This window comes from Siphateles boraxobius, unplaced genomic scaffold (genome assembly GCF_051911475.1).
Source record: "Siphateles boraxobius isolate OS27281-9 unplaced genomic scaffold, OSU_SipBor_1 55, whole genome shotgun sequence".
In the NCBI taxonomy this organism is placed as follows: Eukaryota; Metazoa; Chordata; class Actinopteri; order Cypriniformes; family Leuciscidae; genus Siphateles; species Siphateles boraxobius.
The window spans coordinates 4,046,136-4,070,970 of NW_027509181.1; the positions used below are offsets into that span (position 1 = coordinate 4,046,136).

Genomic DNA, 24,835 nt, shown 5'->3' on the forward strand with positions numbered 1-24,835 from the left:
AATTTGGTATATTAACATTATTTCAGTTAATCAAATAATTTTTTAAAAGTGAATTTAGTCAATTTATAAAAAACTTTAAACTTTGCTACCGTATTTTTTTACAGTAAAGTTCTGGCAACCACAGCTGCTTTTTTGTCTCTTTTTTGTGGTTGTGACACGCTCGTAAAGATGTTTCACTTCTCAAAATCTCTATGAAATGCTTCAGAAACACTGTAACCGTTTATGATGCTAGTTACCACCAGCACTTACAAAATAGCGAAACAAAATGTTCATTTTTTTTTTTACTTCTACCACCACAAATCATCGTCCATACATGCCTTAAGCTACAACATTCAGTGTACAATGCCTTTCTCTGGTCATTTCTGGATAAATGGGAAATATTTTTCTGGTAACATCTCAGAAGTCTTTATACTAATTAGTTCTACACCAAGAACATAAGACCAGACACCGTATTTGTTCCTCAATACCTTAAGGGAAAACTCCTGTAACTCTGTAACAGACACTCAAAGCAAAACAACAATCAAATCCACGCATATTTTAAGTACTTATGAGCATTGTTTTCTCATCAGCATCCTTACCTGTGCCACCCTGAAGTGTTACTTTTGTCATCCAGAGCAATAACATCATCCTTAGAAGTGTCCATTTCAACATTGTGGATATATCTACAGGGGGAAAAAAATAAGGAAAACAGAAAGAGACCTAACCCAAAAGCATACAGGGAACAGCTCATAGACAGAAGAGCTTTTAAACCGCTTTGTCCACAGTGGCACCTCCTCTATAGGGGTCATCCAAAAAAGAGACTTCTGGGGCCTCATAAAACTTTATGTTCCTCACCACATGTGCTAAATAACTACAGGGTTGATACTAAATGACATATTCTATTTCTTCTCGCATTATATGCATCACATTATCTACCAATAAATCAATGCATGTCCAATTAATTATCTTTTGTATAAGTTAGTGTGTATTTAGTGGAATCATGCAAGTTCAGCAGTTTATTATCACAAAGTTGCACTTAACTGTCCTTATTTGACTTACCTCTTATTTGATTTTTCTCTAACACATTGTTTTATTATTTTCTGATTTCAATTGTTAATTTTGGTAACATTTTATTTTAGTATCCTTTTATGTTACATGTCTATTACATTCAACTAACCCTAAACCAGATTATATAGTAAGTACATGTTGTTAATACTACTCAGTACTTAAATGTATAGTTACACTGTAACAAGGACAACTTAAAATAAAGTGTAACCTTAATTGTAAATTGAAATGTGTTTTTATAAAACCAATGTGGTCAGCAGATAATGTTTCTATGTGAATGTTAAACAGAGCAAAATTACATCCACCCAAATAGCAGTTCACTGTATGCTCTTCAAATAAACCATTATATCTGCACTAGCTAGTGAAAAGGCTTATGTCTGGCACCGAGTTTGAAGAGACTCCGTTTATAGGTTTGACTTGCAGACGTAGAATAAAACCAGCCGACAGTCAGACACTATGTCAACTATGAGTCTTGTCACTCAAACACTAATACATTTGAAACACAATGAACAAATACACAGGGTTCCAAGTCAATAACATTACACAATACCAGCAATAGTTGCTCTATTTCGATGAGGGGAAACTGAATGGCTATAGTCTTTCCAACAATAATAATAATAAAATAATAAAATAAAATAAAGAAAATGCACGAGATATAGTTCGTTTTGGTGACCATTTACAATAAGATCTAATTTGTTAATGCATTAGCTCTAACATGAACTAACAATGAGCATATATATTTTATTTAAAGCATTTATTAATCTTTGTAAAGATGAGTAAAATATAATTGTTCGTAGTTGGTTCATTTTAGTTCTTAGGCAAATGGTGGTCACACCAGACACTGACTGATTTTCGGTGTAGTTAGTTAACAAATGAAACCTTATTGTGAAGTGTAATATGAACTGTAATACATATGGTAGCCTATCATGTTTTTAGTTTTTACACAATCATCTATTACCTTGTAATTTTAACCTCTCACTAAGGCTAATAAATCATTGTATATTTCAGTATTTATATATTTGCTGTGAAATGACTCAAAAAGCTGGTTACATTTTGATATGAACTGAAAATTAATATGAACCATTTTCGAGGCCAGAAGTGGTGGATCTTTGTGAAATAGGGTGGACCTCTATCCAGTGACATTTATGATTATATAATATTTTTTAAATGAATTAATAAATCACAATTGGGGTGACAACCTCATACGTGAAAAGACATACTATATATAAATAACAGATCAATCTTTTTGGAATCTGTTTTTTTACAAGACACATCAATACAAACCAATTCACCGGATCTATGGGGTCTGTTTAAGATGAACAGATTCACAAGAAAGAATTAGACCAGTTCGCTTGAATGAATCAGATCTTCCAATGCAGAGAGAGTGAGAATAATTCAAACTTTCCAATGAGAGAAACAAGACAATTTTATTCTAGAGATTCTCTAGAATGAATCAGCTTTGGGTGGACAAGTGCCACCCTGGACCTTAGCCTAACAACCTAAAGTAATTACCCAGATTGTGTCATGTGGTTTCACTGAGATTACTCAAATGAGTTTATTTTCCACACTGCGTACACAGCATTGCATGCTCCTTTTCTGAAAACGCCCTTAGATAACTCCCTTTCAATATGGAAAGACGGCTCATGAGAAAGTAAAACAATGTGGGTACAGCAAAAGAAGAAAAAAAAACTCAAGTGTCTCACTTTAGGCTGACATTCCACACACAGGACCAAAATCCTCATATCAAGAGGTGAAGGAGAGTTGAAAGCTTGACCTTTAACCCGCGAACCTACTCTTTTCCGATACACTTTTACACATACACTATGTCGAATTACATCACCCTGACTCACCCTAAAACACACAAAGGAGTTCTCTGTGTTAGTTAGAATGAAGATGTGACTGATCTGAAAACTCAGTGCAGTAAAAACAAGCAAACACAGGCTGAAAGTAAAATACTTTTGTATGATTCACTTCTAAAATTGTTTTAATTAGCTGGACAAAAAGCTAAACCAGTATATAAAAATATAAATTTGGAAATGTGTAATTCTAAAAAAAATAATAATTAAAACAAAATTCTGAAAGAAAGTGAGAATGATAGTTAGCGGGTTTTTTAAATCATTTTTTATTTGAAGGTGCAATTCAGTAATTCATTAGATTCTGTAATTTGGTGCAAATAGAAAGTTTTACATTGTAAGAAATAAAGTGTGCTTTTGTGAAGCGTGTACATTTCACATGAGAAAGAGTGTAAAACACTTTTTTTTAGAAACATTTCAACATGGTGTGGGTCACTCCTAAGCTGTGGTTTCTCACTAATCAGAAAGCATTATGCTCTTTGGCTCATATCTGTAGATAAGCAATGCGGTTTATGTAGAGTAGCACTGTTTGGTGAAGCAGAGAGCATTTTGTTTATGTTCGCTGATCAATGTTTATAAGTGAATAAAAGTGTTAATTCAATCCATTCATCATATAAAGTGATTGTCTCTTCAGAAAATCTGGACTAAACCACTCCCATTTATATGGATTAGTTTTACAATCTCTATGAACTTTTTAAAGCGTCAGTGTCAGCTGTGTAGCTGTCGATGGAGGAACAGAAATCTCTCAGATTTCATCAAAGATCTTCATTTGTGTTCTGAAGGTTAATGAAAGTCTTACGGTCACGGGTTTGGAACAACATTGTGCATAATGACAGAATTAAAGTTTTGGGGTGAACTACAACCCTTTAAATAAAAGGGACCTTTTATTTCATTAATTTTAAGTTACTATAAAAATGCACTCAAGGCCATGTTATATTGTGAATAGCACAAATCAAAGGATACAGTCCAAAAATGATCATCTGTTAGTTGATTCAGTCACAAATCAACATTGAGTCAATGACTTTTACACATTTTTATTTATTTATTTTTTTAATTTGCATGTGCTCTGCAACAGTGAAAAAGAATACATATGACATTAGGTCGAACAATTACAAAAATAAAACAAAATTAATCCATACCGCAAGCATTTCTTTTACATAAGTGTACATAATTCTGAAATTAACATTAAGGCATCCAGATTAACTCCCAAAACCTTTCTTTGAAAGACGTAGTTGGTTTCATAACAAAATATGTTTTTATAATCACAAATTAAACCCAACACCTTTAGTGCAACTGTACAATCTCACATCAACCCCAACAGCTTGCTCTGAAGACCACAACGTTAACATGATCAGCTTTATCTGAGACACGACATGCTTTATACGGTCATGATTTATGACTGAATATCAGCCACTTTTACATAAATAATACTTATAAATTTTGTAAAAAAAAAAAAAAAAAGTGCTAATTTGCTAATCAGTGCAAAGCTGACCTTGATGGGACTAATGGAATACGCTTAAAGTAGACCGTTTAAATAGGAGAAAAGGAATTGAGGTTGACAGGAATACAGATAAATCACTGATGAATGTGGTCTGTCACAAAATCCAGTTCATTTCATGTTTGGCGTCATCCTACTGTATGTTTCAGGACATTGTAGAGGGAGGTCATAGGGTCAGTGCTCAGTTATGATGCTACAGCCAGATATCCTGTAGCTGATCTGCAGTCAGGAAAAAAAAGAAAAGAAAAAACACTTAATCTTACAATAAAAAGTTCAAGGGCCAGATTTACTGAACGGGACAGATTAGCGTTAGACTGCAATCTCTTAAAAGCGCAGATGGGAGTGAAAAAGTTCTGCGGGTGATCAGTGCAAAGTGTAGGGTCGCAAACAAGCAAAGCCTATAATAATCAGGTCTGGGTAATCTAACACAGGCGCAGCAAATTTAATTTAACGTGGCTTGACAAACAATGTTCAAATGTCTTCCTCTGGAATTTCAAATAAATGAACATAAGTGCAGAAAATTATTTTCGTTTCATCACGCTCTCTCCGTTCTCTGCTGTATCTCCTCATAGCACCAACTATCACAGCCTTGTCAAGTGCAAAATGGGTGCAAAACTCAGTTCCTGAAGGGCCACAGCCTTGAAGAATGAGTTTTGTACCCTTGGGTTAAGACATGCTTTTTGGGCGTTAAATAAATGGCGCAAGTACCGTAAGTTGAGTATCACAAACCTTAGTAAATCAGGATTTACATTATCCTATACATTATACAAATCAGGACATTTAACACTTGTAATGCATACATTTAAAAAAAAGAAAAAAACACCTTTCGTATACGGCATCGGCTATTGGCACTAAGTGCGATTGTAAAATATGTAAAAATAGCAGTATTTCTTACGCCACTGTGGCTGATAAATTACAGGTGATTTTTTTTTTGTCGAGCCTAACCAGACATTGGTGGGCGGAGTTAGTGTAAATAGTTTCTACCAACAGGGTGGGCTATTTGCACTTGGTGTATATAGACACTCCGTTAATATACAACCTTTGCATTCCCGGGTCCATTCGGAAAAATATTAAGTTCTGAATGTTGCATGTTTCAACCATGCTATTCCTAAATTTCAAATCTTATAAGATCTACATGGCAGTGTGATGCAAGAAAGATATATTGATTAACATTTGAGAAATTTTATTTGAATATCATAATGAAACTTATATTTGGTTTAAACATTTCAGAGTAATATCCATGTGTTCTTATATTCCATTTTACTTGCATAAACCTTTACTTTCAGATGAAAAAAGATAAACGGCCTGAATATCCTGTTCATGCTGCAATGGTTCATCCATAGATGATAGCAGAGTGAAATGTGGATCTTTAAAATTTAGACAATTTGATCTTTAAAATTTAGACAATTTGATCTTTGAACTTTTGTTCAACAAACAAATCATCATAATTTCATGTGTAAAGCCACCAAGCACTTCAGGGGCAAAAAGGACCCAAAAGGTGCAACAGACCCATATGTAATAGGAGGGTTAATACTCTCCTCCCATAAATCTGAAAGGGAAGCTCCTACAAATGCATAATGCAATATGATCAGCCATAAAATAACGGTCCATGCCTTTTCATTGCTAATTTTTCACAGCATACCTTTAAAAAAAAAAAAAAAGAAGAAAAGTTAGGATTTGTGGCAAGCTAGAAGTAAATCTATCTCCAATAATTTTCATGTGCAGATAAAACTACAAGCAAGCTGTGGGTAGGTTGGCGTTCTGAAAAGGTTTAAACATTGTGACGGTGATCTCAGTTCATCCAGAGCATAAAAGGGCCGATGAAAAAAAGATTCAAAGTCTCATCAGGAGAAACTATAAAACGGAGGTATGCCAATCTAATGACTGTGCAAATGTGCAATTTCATATTTAAAGGAATATAATCACCCAATAATCATCATATACGCACCCTCATGTCACTGCAAACCTGTATACACTTTTTCAGTGAAACACAAGATGTTTTTTTTTATGAATGTTGTTTGTTTTGGAACCTGTTGCATTTTTTTCCCATAGTTCAGTTCGTTTAGGCACATGCGAACATGCTCGGATGTGCACCAAAATTAACGGCCTGCATGAGGCGGTCTCTGCAGGAATAAAAAAACTCTGGGTTCTCACCACAAGTGAACAGTTCCAATCAAGACAAACAAATCTGTATGAATTCATAATAGGAAAGTTATGTAAAAAGCAGTGTCTAATTGTTTGGTGAACATAACCAAAGTCCCTTTAAGACAAGTCATTTCACTCGGAGGTAGGGGTGGGAGATATTGAAAAATAAATGAGGTAATCATTTTTGTCTATCTCGATATCGATATTCAGGCGATATTTTTGCAATCCTTCAAAGAAATGTGTGCAAACTGGCAAAGAAGGTCCAGTTGGTCTTTTGACATGCTGCATTTGACCTATTATTGTATAGAATTACTAGTACATAAAGATATGAGACATTATTGATTTAAAGACTCCTAAACTTTTTAAAATGTTCTTTTATATTTTTAATAGGGGTGTAACGGTTCACAAAATTCACGGTTCGGTTCAATAAGATACAGTGGTGACTGGTATCACGTTCGGTACGTTTTCGATACAGCAAAAATAAAGAAATGCCATAGAAATTTCCTATTTATTGAAAGAAAACTCAAACTTATTTAAAAATAAGTTTTCCTACATCTTGAAACTTTTAGTTTTATAAATGGGGGTAATCTTTGATCGATGAACAAATAATGTTTTGGTCATCACATTAAAAATAACATTTAAATAACATTTGAGTTTTGAAGTGCTGGAAAAAGATGTGACGTACTTGAAAGCATATAATATTTCTGCCAAATATGGTTACAAGTTAGTGTTACTACCATAGACTGTAAAAAAAAATATTAAATCCATTGTGAATTATCTGTGGACTTAAAACCTATAACTAGTTCATTCATGGAACGATGTTTCTCCTGGTTTCCACGTCAGCGCTGTTTGATCCGTTAATAACGGAGAAACTGTAACGCTTCTCACTAGATCTCGCAGCGATGTTATTACTTAAAGTGGCGAATTGAAATGCTTTGGTTGCTGGATCTCTTATGTAGTAACGGTGTCGCTTAATCAAGATCGGCTCGCGCTGCGCTGACATTCGTCCGAACTGATAAACGGTCCGTGAAGCACAAAACAATGAGTTTCGTTCGGCTTTCATTACATTTGCCATTTGATGTTGCGCAACGTTGTGCTGTTCGCTCCAGCGCGGATTTTGGTCGGCAGGAAAAATGATCCAACCACCGGAATGGTTCGGTTTGTAATGCGTACCGAACCGATCTCTTGGGAAAATGTATTCCATCTTTTGGACTCATTATACAGGTCATTCTCAAAAAATTAGCATATTGTGATAAAGTTCATTATTTTCCATAATGTAATGATAAAAATTAAACTTTCATACATTTTAGATTCATTGCACACCAACTGAAATATTTCAGGTCTTTTGTTTTAATACTGACGATTTTGGCATACAGCTCATGAAAACCCAAAATTCCTATCTCAAAAAATTAGCATATTTCATCAGACCAATAAAAGAAGTGTTTTTAATACAAAAAAAGTCAACCTTCAAATAATTATGTTCAGTTATGCACTCAATACTTGGTCGGGAATCCTTTTGCAGAAATGAGTGCTTCAATGCGGCGTGGCATGGAGGCAATCAGCCTGTGGCACTGCTGAGGTGTTATGGAGGCCCAGGATGCTTCGATAGCGGCCTTAAGCTCATCCAGAGTGTTGGGTCTTGCATCTCTCAACTTTCTCTTCACAATATCTCACAGATTCTCAATGGGTTCAGGTCAGGAGAGTTGGCAGGCCAATTGAGCACAGTAATACCATGGTCAGTAAACCATTTACCAGTGGTTTTGGCACTGTGAGCAGGTGCCAGGTCGTGCTGAAAAATGAAATCTTTATCTCCATAAAGCTTTTCAGCAGATGGAAGCATGAAGTGCTCCAAAATCTCCTGATAGCTAGCTGCATTGACCCTGCCCTTGATAAAACACAGTGGACCAACACCAGCAGCTGACATGGCACCCCAGACCATCACTGACTCTGGGTACTTGACACTGGACTTCAGGAATTTTGCCATTTCCTTCTCCCCAGTCTTCCTGCAGACTCTGGCACCTTGATTTCCGAATGACATGCAAAATTTGCTTTCATCCGAAAAAGTACTTTGGACAACTGAGCAACAGTCCAGTGCTGCTTCTCTGTAGCCCAGGTCAGGCGCTTCTGCCGCTGTTTCTGGTTCAAAAGTGGCTTGACCTGGGGAATGCGGCACCTGTAGCCCATTTCCTGCACACGCCTGTGCACGGTGGCTCTGGATGTTTCTACTCCAGACTCAGTCCACTGCTTCCGCAGGTCCCCCAAGGTCTGGAATCGGTCCTTCTCCACAATCTTCGTCAGGGTCCGGTCACCTCTTCTCGTTCTGCAGCGTTTTTTGCCACACTTTTTCCTTCCCACAGACTTCCCACTGAGGTGCCTTGATACAGCACTCTGGGAACAGCCTATTTGTTCAGAAATTTCTTTCTGTCTTAGCCTCTTGCTTGAGGGTGTCAATGATGGCCTTCTGGACAGCAGTCAGGTCGGCAGTCTTACCCATGATTGCAGTTTTGAGTAATGAAACAGGCTGGGAGTTTTTAAAAGCCTCGGGAATCTTTTGCAGGTGTTTAGAGTTAATTAGTTGATTCAGATGATTGGGTTAATAGCTCGTTTAGAGACCCTTTTCATGATATCCTAATTTTTTGAGAGAGGAATTTTGGGTTTTCATGAGCTGTATGCCAAAATCATCAGTATTAAAAAAATAAAAGACCTGAAATATTTCAGTTGGTGTGCAATGAATCTAAAATATATGAAAGATTAATTTTTATCATTACATTATGGAAAATAATGAACTTTATCACAATATGCTAATTTTTTTAGAAGGACCTGTACAACGCAATTTTCTAATGATGCAATCACGAAGCTTGCCACAGACCTTTAAGAAAAACTTTTTAACTTCAGACTTCATTTTTCCGCAAACAACGCATATTTTGCATTTTCTAGCAGCTATTTTATGAATCGTACATCGGCTTTACTTTACGATTTTGGATTGTTGCTTCAACCTAAGAAACGTCATAACACACAGGTGAGGTAAGAACTTCGCTGTTGTATATTGCAAATTAGTAGCAGCTTACTCTCGTGCAATTGAGGAATGATCTTGATTTTGTACAAAAAATAAAATAAAATGCAGTCAAACAAACCCCTACAGTATTAAAATCGATACATATAATTGTTTAGAAGGTTATAGTGTGCGTTATTTGTTTCCTCTTTAACTTCCTTCAGCTCTTTTCATGTTTGGGGGGTCGGATTGTACAAATGATGAAATATTCGATATCCCAATTTTGCATATCGTCCAGACAACAATTTGGATATTATCGTCTAAACGATATATCGCCCACCTCTACTCGGAGGCCATTTGAAACGCCTGCATTTCATTGCAGGTCCTATCTCTTTGAATGGGGAAACATCAAATTCTCCAAAACTGTTCATCAAGCTTACGATTAAATTTCCAATTTGAAATCACCAATGAAATCTGACAAAAACAGTCTCATACATTTTGTTTCTAAATGCTCACGTCATGACAGAAAACTTAATTTTTCAGGCTGGATGAAGCTAATCATAGATATATACACTAGATGTCGCCTTGGCTACGGCAGTTCATTGGAACGAATGCGTCAATAGAGCCGCCATCATGGAACAGGGGAGCCCCTCTTTAATGCATCAGCGTCAATGTAGGAAAAGGTCTAACTGAAATAAAGTCACCATAAATCGTCATGAATGCGATTTTCTAGTTTTTTTTGTTCGTTCCAATGGTCAGACATGCATTTCATTGAGTCCAGAGAAATTTAAAAAAATTGACAATTTCGCATTCTTGTGAAATGTAATCCCTTGCTGTCTGGTTTTTAGATTTCGTTCACGTGAACATCCATACGCAGCACAAAAGTCCGGCATCATTCATGAATTCGAAGTACAGGCAGAAATAGCAGCGTTACTAGCTACTTCGTATGGCAAGACCCCTGTTCCAAGATGGCAGCGGTTTTGACGCATGCTTAGAACCACAAGGTGACGTTTAGTGTGTATATCTATGGAAGCTAATGCGCAGTGGAAGCGTGCGTCTGACTTTTCTATAGGAACCGGACCTTCTAACGGCAGCTGCAGTGACGTGATGACTACCAATAGGCGATTGGCTCTTTAGAAGGTGGGAGTTGTTCCGCAATATTGAGTGTTGCATTTTCACGAAACAAACTGGTGAACCAATGAGAGGACAGTTTTACTTGCATGTGACTTGCATAAATTGCGGTATGCATGTCACTTGCATAAATTGCGGTATGCATGCGTTACAAAGTTGAATTTTCTCTTGGTTCAGTTTGCTTTTACAATGCTACATTTCAATTTATGTCCACGTTTCACAACAAAGCATTTTATCTACAGATATGAAATGCTCTAAGAGATATGCAAAGTGTGAAGTATTGAGTGTGGTATTTCGACTCACTCCATGTTGTTCTTCAGTTGGTGTATGGTCCGCTTGTCCAGATATCGACAGAAAAGCGTTAGCAGGTTGGAGGGCAGAAGTAATGGCTCAACAAGTGTTGTCTGGGATAGCTGCCGGGCCACAAGGAATACGGTATCCGTCCTTGATGGTTGTTAGAAAAATTGAGTTTCAATTTTCAATTTTTCATTTACTGAATACTAATAATAAAAACAACAACAAAAAATTACTCAACTTCCCAGAGGAACAGACCAAATTTGTTGACAAATTGGTTGAAACTAGTAGCCTATGGTTTTCAGTGAATATTTGAAAATTTGATTCGCATTCAGCTGAAAGTGCAGCATAACTGATCATAACATAATCTGAACAAAACCTACACAAAATCATGAACATGATTCAATATCTAGGGAAATGTATAGATTTCCAATGACTCGTGCCTTAAATTTGGATCTGTTCCTCACGCAAAGCTGTATGATTTCTATATATGATATTTGACAGCCTCTCATTACAGTCCACAATTCATTGTATTGAACAAACAGTGTGAACATCTTCCATAGAGAGAGATGGAGATAAATGCAATTGTTTTAAGTAATTTAAGGGCAAGCACAAATGGTACCAGGTCTCAAAGTCTCCGATGCTGGGTTCCATGGGAAGGTCAGAAGATAAAAGCCTTTCTCCCTGCGAGAGCAGAGCATACAGCAGCGACAGACCAAACTGCAAAGCATTAAGTTCATTTAAAATGTTTTTTTAATACATAGACTACGTTTTTAACCTGCATTCATTAAACCTGAAAATATTACCTGAGAAAATGTAAAGCAGTTACCCATGTTTTACCATAACTAAAGATACCAAATATAACTACACTGAAAATGACAAATTTAAAAAATAAATAAACAGTACAAAATTATATAATTGCCTAAAAGCTGACCTTGTTTTGGCAGGCCAGTGTTAACCGTGTGTCTTTTGAGTCGGGCAGTGATGTGGTGAACTCTTTCAGAATTCGGATTAGCTGACTGAATGCAAGTCCATCAACCACAGTACGGAGCGATGGATACAAAACAGGCAGGGCCTGCGAAGAGGTTAGAGCTTGAATAAGTGATCAACATCAAGAGCTATACAGAAAACAAATTAATACACGTTCCAGACCTCATCTGGATCTCTGCTCATCAATACTGGGAGGTGTTTGGTTACCACACTCAGGATATGTAGGGACGCATCATGTGACAGGAATGGGAGGAGTCTGGCCAACATCCTCTTTCCTTTTGATACAAGTAGACACGAAATAAATTCCTCTCCCGAGTCCCTGTAGGGAGGACAAAAACATATAAAAATTATATACTATAGAAGTATGAGATCAGAAACCTATACTGTACATTCACAACAGAAAATTAAAGAGTTTCTTACAGTAGATTAGTGACCCGCAGCTCAGTGTAAAGCTGCTTCACCTTCCTCTTAATGTTCTGCATCAACTGCCTCTCCTCATCTTTGTCAGTCACTGTTGCCTTTGTTTTCTCTGCCTCTTCCACTTCTAACAAAACTATGTACAACTGTGAGAAAGCAAAACGGTCAAGTGAATGGGTGACTTTAGTTGGATTCTGAATTTTGAGCCCCATATGACAGTATTTAAAGTCGCAATGAAACCAAAGTAGCAACAGATTTTGTCTTCCGAATTGTGAATAACATCCGAGATTAATGGATTAATAAAAAGACAAAAAGGTTAGGAAGTTGTTTCAAAGCAGTTGTAGACTGAATAATGAAATGTGGTCGTTCCAAGTTATTCTAAGGATGTGCAGCCCTTCAGCAGCGCAATCAACAGACAAGGGTGTGAAGTAACGAATTACAAATACTCACATTACTGTAATTAAGTAGTTTTTCAGAAATTGTACTTTTTTGAGTAGTTTAAAAATTGTGTAATTTACTTTTACTTGAGTACATTTTAAGTGATGTATCGGTACTTTTCTCCGCTATTTTCCTTCTGTTTGTGGTCGTTACTCGTTACATATGCTTGTTTTAGCCTAATTTCATTTTATTTTTATCCATCAACGTGATTGGATTGAGTAATCGGTCTCGTGACTGTTATAAAATCAAATTAAGCATAGAAAACTTTAACCGCCTATTCCTGCTGTTACTCGTGACTGCTGTGGAAGTGCATTCTTCACGCATCAAATCAATCCAGATATCAGCGTCTTCCTCTTATATGCTAAAGGTACATTTCACATTTCTGCTTAATATGATATTTATATAGGCTGGCCTGTCTAAATGGCCTAACATTGGGTCTGAGGCTGGGGGTATTGCGTGACGAGTTCATAATGCGGTGAATTCCCGCTCCCATTTACTTCACAATCACATTATAGAGAGATGCGCGTCACGATCTGTGCACATTTTTCCTTACAAATTATATTATCAGCAGCATTACAATGCGAGTAAATGTAGCCGTGTAAAATGTAAGGAATGATGCCACCCTTCTAGAACAATGTGCATTTACGTTTAAATTCTAACATATTTAATAGCATGGAATTAAAGTGTGTAATTAGTGTTAGCTCACTATCTTAGCCTTTTTCAGTGCATTAGGTGAGGTAATCTGATAATATTAGTGATTCTAATTTATCAAAACACTAACATTGGTACCGTTTTGGAGAGAAATTGGGTATTTTTTAATCTCTCTATTTAACCCATCTCAATGTGTGTGATGCTGAAGTATCATATGAGTTTCTAAAGGTTTTTGAATTCTTTGCACAGTTATGAATATTGACATTTTATGTGCAACAATAGCATGCTGAGGCCCAGTTTCTTCTCGCCTAATTTTAAATGCTTTCCCCCCCCCCCAAATAATATGATTTAAATGTTGATGAGTGTACTGATTTGATGCATTTTAAAAAGATGGATGATATATATTCAATCCTTCTGACAAAGAAGAAAATATAATGTGAATTACAGTATGTGCAATTTTTTTAAATTTATAAATTGTAGTGCACAGTGTTTATTATAAGGGGTAGAATCCGCAGCTCAGTACTCACTACTCAGTACTCATGAGTACTTTTAAATAAGCTACTTTTTTACTCTTACTCAAGTGGTTTTTTGGACAAGTACTTTTTACTCTACTCACACTACATTTTTTGGAATGTAATGGTACTTTTACTTGAGTATGTTTTTTCAGTACTCTTTCCACCACTGTCAACAGATACGGTAAACAACAAAAACCAATGATTCTTAATTCTGATTGGTCAAATTATGCCATTTAGTGGTAAAATATTTATCCATGCCAACATACCAGTGGACACTTGTAGGTCTCTCGAAAAATAGGATCCAGAATTTAGAATAACTCCAAGGTACCAATTTTAATGGTTCTACACAGTTCAATCTATACATTGAGTTAGGAATTAATCTTGATCCAAGGCCGGACTCAAGGGGGACCCGGACTAGAGACAACAGGCTGTTTAACTAGTATAGACACAGTGCATCATTGCAGCCCTAGTGCTAGAGGCTTTTCTTGTTGGTTGCAGGCAGGCAGAAAGGTCTATAGGTTACAGTAATAAAGAACAGAGTGTGAATAGCAGAGATAAATAGACTGTGACTGACAGGTGGTTGGTGTGACAGACAGATAGACACTGTAATAATATGGAGAACATGTGAGGGACGCCAAATCACTGTACTAACAAGACATGTTGTGTCACCATCCTAATGTAAGAGTGCAAAAATATCCCAATCCAAAATTAATACTTCAGAACTGGATTCAATATTACAAAGTGGTTACCTTCTCAATGGTGCTCAAAACATCCAACCTTTGCTGTCTAGTGTCTTTGTGCTCCTGCTCAAATAAGAAGGTACAGTTTTTTTTGTTTTTTCCCAAGTAGCCCCTCTTCCTCTCACCAAATTACTACAAATTCTTTTTACATCTTCAGTTCAAGACAGCAAATCTCACCTCATCATGTGTGTGCGCATGAACGGCATCAATTGCTCTTCTTGGAGAGAAACAGGTGGACACTGCAACCTGCCCGAGCGAACCTTCAAAGTGGACCACTGTAGTAATGCAGGAATAACTGCAAATCATTTATACTGTAAAATTATAAAATAGGCATTACATCAGTTTATTGTGCCAGACCTGGCATGTACGAGAGAGTTTTGGTAACATAAGGGGTTGTGAGTTTAGGTGGTTCCTTCTTTAACCGGTCACCCATGATCTCCTCTTCAGTAAGTTTGGCTTCCATCCTCTGATAGTACTCCTGCAGAGATTAAAAATAACTAGACTTGACACCCAAACTCATACATTAAGTAAGTAAAGCCAACAGGACAGGGGGGGGGGGGGGGGGGGGGGTTCACGATTCTACCTTCTAATTATTCTAATCGATTCACAAACATCAAAAATAGATATTCTAAACGTGTTAACATGTTTACGGAGCAAAGAACAGTGCAGCGCAGTTCCATATCAATATTTTTATGAATAAAATAAAAAAATTCCCACAGACCAGCACTTTTTAAAAAAATGTTTACACGAGAAGGGCGTTCAATGTGGATGCGCAAGCGGTTGCTGTGGTAACAAACAATACCTGCTTTTAAAAACAAATCAACATATCCTGTATATGAGGCTAAATCACTAAATATTGAGAATGCAATAGCACGCATTATATTTTTCAGCTCCAAATGATCGGCAACTGATCGGAACCAGCTGATAATCTCCTACTCTTCTGAACTCTTTCCTCTCTTCGTTAAAGAGTCACCAAGATTTTGCAAAGCAAGACATCAACATATTTTGTTGATCCTGGAAAATTCCGGTTCGAAAATTTAGTCCTAAGCCCATCCCTAACATCAGAGGGAAATAATGGGTGAAGAACACTGAAGTAGAAGCACCTAACCCTGGTTGTCAGCCTAAACTTGAATATCTGTAAACTTCAAATCTGATTGGAAAGTTGTTCCAGGATCATGTTGTACTCCAACGTTCTCCATCATTAAAGCTCCAGTGAAGGTTTGCCAGATATCACAAAAACAAGCCTCTTAAACGCAATATAATATATAATAAAATGGTATCAGGAAAAATTATAAACAATATAACTAGTATTACCAATATCCTAAAAAAATTAAAAGGCAGGAAATGTAATTTATTATGAATAAAATAGTTCAATAAAATATTTAAACAAATTAAGTTAAACTTTGTTTAACTACACCTATGAGTGTTTTAATATCAATCAATTGGGGGCATGGGTTTTATATAATATAAGTAGATGCATTCATACACAATAAATACAATTCAAAAACAAGTTAAGAATCAAATCTATGCCAAATCAAATTGATACAAAAATCAAGAATCGATATTTGATCCAAACGTGACCCCAATAATTGATTTCAATCAAATCATGAGATTCCAAAAGATTCCCACACCTAGTAGTTAAACCCAACAACTTCCTTGACCATTTTCTGGAGGGCGGAGAAGTTTAGGACTGATACAGACCTGGTAATAGTAGTCATCCAGATGTGGATTCTCACTCTGTAGCTGGATCATCTGCAGCCTGATTATCCATTCCTTCTCTTTATCGGTCATGATTTGACAATATGGGTCCCAGCTCACTGGCTTTCTGAGAATTATATTTCAATTCAGGAAAAGGAAAGACATTTATTTCCAAGTAAACATTTATTTCCAAAAGACAAATGTTCATTACACTTACCTGTTAGATCTCTGCTGTCGCTGACTCAAAAGCCGCTTGTGCTGGGGGTGGAACTGAACAACAGGACCTGGTGCACTAAAAGTTGATAAAAATTATTTGTGGAAAGACCAAACATTAACTAGTAAGTCCAAATTGCAGCACCCTAGTTGAAAAATTCACCCAAAAATGAAATTCTCAATTTTTACAGCCAATAGCTGATTTTCTTTATCATCTTAATTGGCCGATACGAATTCAAGTTATCAGGATGTAAAAGATTTTAATAGACAAAATGTCGTCACTTTCTATCACAAAAATGAAGCCAAAATATCCCAGAAACGGTCATTGCCAATAATGTTATCTGGAGCCAGCGTCTGTGCATTAGTGAGCCTGAGGTGGAGCAGTGGCATCAAGATCCCACATATATTCAAGCACAGTCATGACACCCCATTTTTAAGGGCTCAAACTACTAACTAAAACTCACTGTAAAAAAAACAAAACAAACTAACACTTGGACATGCATCAGGATGGTAAGAACTACCTAAAATGGCAGAAACAAGCGTCAAAAAAAAAAGAAAAAAAAAGTAGGCTCTTTTTTTTAGGCTCATGTCCCATTACATGGAGAGAGCGGGTTTATGACCTATACTGCAGCCAGCCACCAAGGAGCAATCAAAATGTTTTGGCTTTGGTCTATGCAGCACACTTGGGACACAAAGGGATTGAGGAAATAGCTATTATAGAAATAAATAAAATAAATATGTATTAAGCTTTAAGAAAAATTAAGGGGTGGGCATAGGTATATTAAACCATGATATTAGATTTGCTGTTTTCATGTGCACTTTTTGCCTTCATTTTGACAAAACCGTTCCAAGAGAAACATGAAGTGATATGAGAGGGATCAGGTAAGCACTACAAGCCAAGATACAAACCTGGGACACCTGAAGTGCTGTTGATTCAGGTGTCGTGCGCTTCCAACAAATGTACACTGACAGTTTTGCATTTTTGTGAAATATATATATTATATATATATATATAAAATTGACACATTTGGTCGTCCATAAAGAGACCACCAACTGACTTTTCAGTGAAGTGCAATATGGAGACGGTATGGTTAGTGAATGTAAAAATTGAAAAAATACCTACCGTGCACACGCATGAAATCTACATACGACCGTTTTCAAAAATAAATCATGATTCATCAATAACTTTTGTTTTAAATTTTCTAAATTTACAAAAAACTCATTTTTTAGGAACAAACCACACGCAAAAAAAAAAAAAAAAAAAAAACTCATATAATATACATTTACAAATATTCTCAGATGACACGTTCGAAGATTGTCTCTAAACCCCTCCTTTCCGAGAGCCTACTCTGCTCTGATTGGTCAGACAGGCCAGTCTGTTGTAGTTGGTCTACCGCTTACAGCATGTCGAAAACAAAATAACCATTACCATAACTGAACTTCAGCTCTGGAGCCTTACTCTGTCCGGAGCGATTATACACACTGTAAAGATAGTAACGATGGCATTGATTTAACCATATAAATTTGAGTGCGAGTCCAGTGATGAAACATTGGAGGTTTGGGTTAAATAACTAGTTCTTCCATCGGACAACTAGAGCAGGACGTTTTAACATTATAACTAATGTTGAGCAGGATGTTTCTCAGTGATATCCTGCTCAGACTTGTTAATGCTGATGGTGAGGAATTACAGTTGGAACATCTCAAAGTATGAAAAACTATGTCCATCAACAAACCGATGTGCATTTCTAATTTATTGCGGTGCACATGTGGGAACCGTATCATTAACTGTATCAATAACAGTGCACGAGTTAGCTGAGCACTTTTAATGATGTAACCGTTTGTAAAACAAATCTTGCTCCATCCTTTATCATACCTCAAAGTAGTAAGAACAACAGTCAATCTGCATTAATGGACACAATTTTGGGTAATAGTGGCCCATAGCTGCTTAGCAGAAGTATTTCAGTAAGACAGTGATAGCACGAGTTAGCCGGAGACCTACACAATTAAACAAAACTACGCATTTTGAACACTGTAGAAAATGTGTACATCAATAATTAATCATACTTACAAGTTGTGATTTTGAGAAGGAATGTGGTGCAAATAAAGTGGGTACTGTCCCATCGTTAATGGATAAGGATTTTGTAAATCCCATTTAGAGTTAAGCAATCGCAAAAGCTTACACAACTGTTGTATCGCTCTGATAATTTTAACCACTGACTGTTCACATCCTCATCCTTTCAAAGGTTTACAAAGTTTACAAATTTGCTTTTGCTGAGCAGAAAACAGTGTCTTCAACATGTACACAACACAAACCAGCTACAGTGTTTGAGAGCGGGTCAAAGTAGACGTTGTTCACGGGCAGCCAATGAAGACCATAGGCGGCCATTAAGAAAAATGTGTTACATTGTATGACTGAAGTACAGAAGTACGACGAATTACTGACGACTTGTTTCGGCAGTTCAGAATCAATTTTTTAAATTTTTTTTAGAGACAATAACTTTATTGTGCACTTAAATCTTTAAAACTTAACAGGCCTTTTACATTCACAAACAGCTATATTACACTGCATGAAAGGTAATATCTGAAAAAGCATAATAGGGGCACTTAATATAAATTGACACTTACTGTAGAGTAAAGAAGTGTAAGAAAAGGGTACGTACGTGCATAAAGATGCAGATTTGTCTCATGTACAGCTGTGCATACATAATGTACCGTAATTCCTCAAATAAAAACCGGTGGTCAATTAAACGCCGGGCCTCTGATAGTGGACAACACGGACAAATAAAGGCCAGTATTAAATTAAGGCTGGGGGAAAAAAAATTTGTGGATAGGTAATCTCCTAAGTGCCTTTCATATACAGTAATGTGCATTCAAGTTCATCGTAATGTACAGGTGCCAATAGATGGCAGTAGCTACATTGGATGCAACGGGTCTCATTTAGTGCTAGTGACGGACTTTAACAACTTTATTGAAAACGAACTTGAGGAGCATGGCACCCAGACGAAATTTTTATTTAAAATATAAACAAAGAGTTTTAAAGTATATGGAGGAAAACTCAGGTGAAAAAAGCAGCAAGACATTTCGACACTGACCCCAGGAGAATCTGATACTAGAAGAAACAGAAGGATGAGCTGAGAAGATTAGCAGACAAGAGCAGAGCACGGCTAGCTGGAGCTAAGAGGAAAAAAGTTAGCCTGGAGCTAGAAACAAAAGCAGCCAGAGTGGATCTACTCCATGCGGGACAAACACAGTATCAAGAAACATTATACAAAATAAAGCATCGGAGATCTACAATTCTACAAAAGAGTGATGGAGGAGATTTGTTTGTGGCTAGCAGGGGTTGGCTACAAAGATTTCTACAGCGCAATGTTTTGTTGTTTTTATGTTTTGACACTGGATGCCATGATGTGACATGCTTACTACAAACACATGTATAATTTAGCATATGTGTAGCTCTGAGGAAACATTGATTTTTTTTGTCATGTTCATGCTGGTTATAGCTACCGTCTGTAACGTTAATCAGATACTGGTGTGCGTTTTACATAGCTACTGTATGCTCTTATTGTAATCTACCAGAAATACCATAGTAACTGTATTTGAAATAAACACCCAGTACATTTAATGAGTTCAAACTGACACAATGGTAGTGTTTGATTACTGTAATTCTGACCCAAATTGCTTTGTTGCCCTTCTGGCTTTTGTTGTATATGGTGACATTTTTGCAAACGTTTTTAAATGATCTCAGTCCACAGGAACTTTTAAATTTAAAACTGTTTATTTAAAATTATTTATCAAACAGATGGAATTAGAAAAAGGCCTTCCTCTAACAAAAGCCTGCTTCATTTAAAAGCCTGTTACCTTCTGCAGTTCAGGTAAAGAAAGGCCCTGGTTTTTATTTGAGGAATTATGGAACACACATTTTGTGAATTAGGCGCAAAAAAAATAACACACCACACAATTGTGAGAAGTTCTCCTGAGCAAATAAATATAAAAAAATCCACACAATTATTAGTGAATCAGACCCATTGTTCTCAGTTGCACTAACACAGTCAATCTTTCCATGACGTGATCAATTATGAGACATCACACCTGGTGTGACCTTTTCACAAGTCAAGTTTGAATAAACGAAAGTACATTCAGTTTGCCTCGCAATGTGATTGTATGACTCGGTCTATAACATATTGAAGTTGTATAAGTCCCAGCCCCTAATGATTAACTATTTGACATATGCTTCATTAAAAGGGTTGGAAGAACATGAGGGTGCATATTTTTAATCTTTGATAAAGTATTCCATTACACAGCAGATGACCAACCTGAAGTCCTGCATGATGTTGGAAGATGGGCTGTAGAATGGAGCAGGCCTGGGGGACTCTGTCCCGAACTGCAGGTGCATGAGTTTGGGCGTGTGGGGCATTGGGGTAGAGAGATGAGGACGGGAAGGTGACAGAAAACCTCCAGGCTAGAAAAAAATTTTAACTACGGAAATGAGCTTCTGGAAAAAGGCGGTTTTATTCAGGAACAGAACCGTAGTAATTGAATAAGAGGATCACCTGGTTATATTGTTGCTGGGGTGAAAAGAGTCTTTGGGGTCGATAGGGAGAGCAAGACAACATAGGACTATTTTGTGCCTAAACGAGAAAAATAAAATAAAAACCCATTAGATCCATTTCTGTACCTCTTACCCTTTATTAAAAACTCATTCACACAACAGACTGCTTGGTAAACACCACTAATTATCTAGTAGGCAAAGCATTAAGAGCAAATTTAAGGGTTTTGAACAAATGGTTAACTCTATTAAACAAGTAACTAGTTTGAGTTTCCAAAAATGGAATTTTTGTATTACAATCCTATAGTCCAAATTTAAAGTTTACTGTGAATCTTTTTTCTACCCACTATGAAAGTACAGTGCCAATAGAAAAACATCATTCCTCTTCCCAGATTTTCTAGCTTTATGTACATATTTTGCCTTACAACAAACTAATGAAAGAAAAAGCAACAGTTCTGAAAATTAAAAAAAAACTAAAAAACTAAAAGAAATCTAGAACAGGGTTGGAAAAGTCCTCAGTCCCCTGATTTAATACTTTGTAGAGCCACCTTTGCTTTATGGAATCATTCATATTTTTGGATATGTCTGTACAAGCTTTGCACCGCCAGATTGGGGAACATTTGCCCATTCTTCCTGGCAGAATTGCTCAAGTTCATCAAATTCCGTGGTGAGCGGAAATGGACTGCTCTCTTCAAGTCCATCCACAGATTGCCTTTTCTTTCATTAGTATGAGAAGACAACATTGTAAATAAAGCTAGAAAAGATTTTTTTTGGAATGGGTTTTGATTTCAGTCTGTACAACAAATAGCACAACTATTTCCAAGGGGGTATGATGATGTTCTATAGGCACTTTAAATGTTACATGTGATGTACACACCTCTGTGACACTAAAAGGTTTGTGAACACAACTTGTAACTTTGTTGCACAACTTACACAAATTGTAAAAATGGACATCTAATCTGACTGCTAAATCAATCAAATAGGGGAAGTGAGCATGCACAATGAAAAATCCAATATGAGTTGATATTTCAAAAAAAGTTTTAGATAGCAGAACAAAGCATAAATGAATGGGCATTTAAAAAAACAAAAACAAACCCTTTTATCGTTGAAACATTACCAGTAGCACCAAACCCAAAAACACCTGAAAATAAGCTTTCAGGACAAGATATTGTTTGTAGTTTAAATAGCTAAAACTAGTCTCACTTCATTAAATCTTCTCAGAGGAGTCAACTATAAAGTTAAGAGTCCTAATGCGGTTCAACAGATCACAGTTCATTCAAATTTGCTTCAATGATAAATGACTCTGGCAAGAGGGGCATAAAGGAGTATCTTCTAGCAATATTCTAATAACCACCCAGAACATTCTAGTGTAGTGGCAGCTCATTTTGCTCAGGGAAACACCACTCAAATATACCTTTACAGAATGTAAAACACCACCTCACTTAGTTCCCCATTTATATTAGAAACCCTACTACCTGATAATGACATCTCTGGTTGAAAGATCCAACGAAAGGCTGTCCTCTCCTGCCCCGGCTAGTGGAAAAAGGCCGCATAGGAGAAAGATAGTTTGGAGAGACAGGTGGGACCCTGCCACGTGCTGATCGGTCAATTACTCCCACGATCGCCTGGTCCTAATTGGTGAGAAGATCAAAAATGATCAACAGATGGTTGTGTTGTATAATTCCAAAAGGCACATCTGAAATTTGCTTGATCACCTGATATATAGACGGTGGAGGTGGCCTGTTGGATTTTAAAGATGCTATCATCCACTGTGGTGAAAAAAAATAAAAATAATTACACCTCAGGTCAAAAAAAAAAAAATGTTGCCAAATATTGAAGACTACACACTGTATTTGAATTGAGGTCCTCCCAGTAGGAGCTGAGGCTGCAATCCACAATGGCACTATCAAGACTCTAAAAATAAATCAAATTCAGAAAAAAAGAGTGGTTATAACTCAGTTTAAGTTCACAGCTTCAAACCAGCATTTCTGAATAAAATAATATATATAGAACAAGCAGGTAAACCTTCAAGCTTGGTCGACCTTCCACAGTCTTCACTACAGCTGGGTCATCAAACAGCTGCCCTCGACCTACTCTCCCTCGCTGACACCGGCCTGTTGGAGTGTGGGGCCAAGTGCGAGGTCCCGGTCTGGGAGGTGAACGGGAATTGTAAGAGGAAGGCGGTCTGGGAGGTGGTGAAGGCGGTCTGGGAAGGGGTGGAGGTGAAGACCGTGATCTTGGGGAGCTATCGCTACACAGCAGCAGGAGATCCGTAGGGTCTACATCTGGATTTTCACCACTCACATCCTCATCTGGTAGTTTTTGCATAGTGATGTTTTAGAGAGTTTGAAGAAAGGAAAAACAACTTAAACCAACATGCTGCAGGGATAATGCTTAAAGTGATTACAATGCATAGCATTACAATATTTCCCTCCACCACAGAAAAGAAAAACAGCATGGGGACCTTTTCTGCTTTATACAGTTTTAAATGGATCCATCCCTTCATCAGTCAGTTACCAATTTGTGCATGTTATGATTTTATAATATAATACCTAAGCCAAATGTTTCCACATTGTAGAGGTCAATCTCCTCATCCTCTTCAGCCATTTCCAGCAACAGTCCACATTCATCATCCTCTTTGTCACTCCACTGATCTCCATTCTCTGGCCAAATGGCATCAGGAACAGATTCCCCGGTTTTCTCATGAGACAGAAACAAAATGATGTATAATAAAAAAATGCTAACTATCACCATTTTAGCAATGTATAGCATTCAAAAGGAAATAAGGTAACACTTTACAAAATAAAGGTGAAACTTTACTATAAGATTTCATTCGTTAACATGCAAAAAACCTCAAACACATTTATTAATCTCAGTTCATGTTCATTTCAAAATTGACTACATTAATAAAATAAAATTTTTGTATCCGTGTAATATTTAATTGACCTGGGCTAACATGAACTAACAATGAACAGTTGTGTTTTATAACTAATGTTAACAAAGATGAACAAATAGGCCTAATGTAACAAATATATTGCTCATTAGTTATTGTCTGTAAATGCATTAAATAACATTATCTAATGAGACCTTATTGTAAAGCGTTACAGAGAATATTAGCTTTGTATGAATGAGTACATTTATAATAGGTTATATGCATCCATTGGCTTTCATCCAAAATGTTGAACTTATTCACAATGTTATTGCTTCATCTACTTACGGGATGTTCAGAATCACCCATTTAATTATTGTCAGTATTTCAGTATTTTGTGAAATATTTCATCACGCATCCACATTCGATAAACGTCTACAACTGCCCGTGATGTAGCACGTGCTTATCAGTGTTTGTAAATGAACACACCTGCGCACCTGGAGGTGGTGCTCACGCAACGCCGACACGTCACTCCCGCCAATAATCAAATACTGCAGCCAAACCGTCCCTCACAGTATTTGATTTGATTTACTTAACTTCATTTATTCACGGCTTCGTATGTTGTTAGGGTGACACATAAAAAAAAAAAGTTTTATGCAGATGTCAAAATGGCTGAGTTAACAAATTAAATGAAAGAAGACGGGCGCTTTACTGTTCACAAAAAACAAACATGAATTTCAGAGCTAAGCCGTTAAACAGTGGCAATAGGGAGGGGGAGATAGATTATGTAACAAATTGCGT

At 36.7% G+C, this 24,835-nt stretch overlaps 1 protein-coding gene across 1 annotated transcript; it reads right to left on the reverse strand.

The window, feature by feature from the left end:
* Positions 1-3,917: 3,917 nt before the first annotated feature.
* On the reverse strand, positions 3,918-24,521 carry patl2 (PAT1 homolog 2). The gene is made up of 19 exons (XM_077205901.1): positions 24,383-24,521; positions 23,718-23,865; positions 23,191-23,477; positions 23,014-23,079; positions 22,881-22,934; positions 22,641-22,796; positions 21,170-21,247; positions 20,933-21,078; positions 16,624-16,698; positions 16,410-16,533; positions 15,066-15,186; positions 14,886-14,983; positions 14,718-14,771; positions 12,368-12,510; positions 12,110-12,266; positions 11,892-12,032; positions 11,580-11,677; positions 10,967-11,107; positions 3,918-4,614 (listed from the first exon to the last, which is right to left on the reverse strand). The coding sequence occupies exons 1-19, from the start codon at positions 24,401-24,403 to the stop codon at positions 4,581-4,583; spliced, it is 2,142 nt and encodes a 713-aa protein (XP_077062016.1). The 5' UTR covers positions 24,404-24,521; the 3' UTR covers positions 3,918-4,580.
* Between the last annotated feature and the right edge of the window lie 314 nt (positions 24,522-24,835).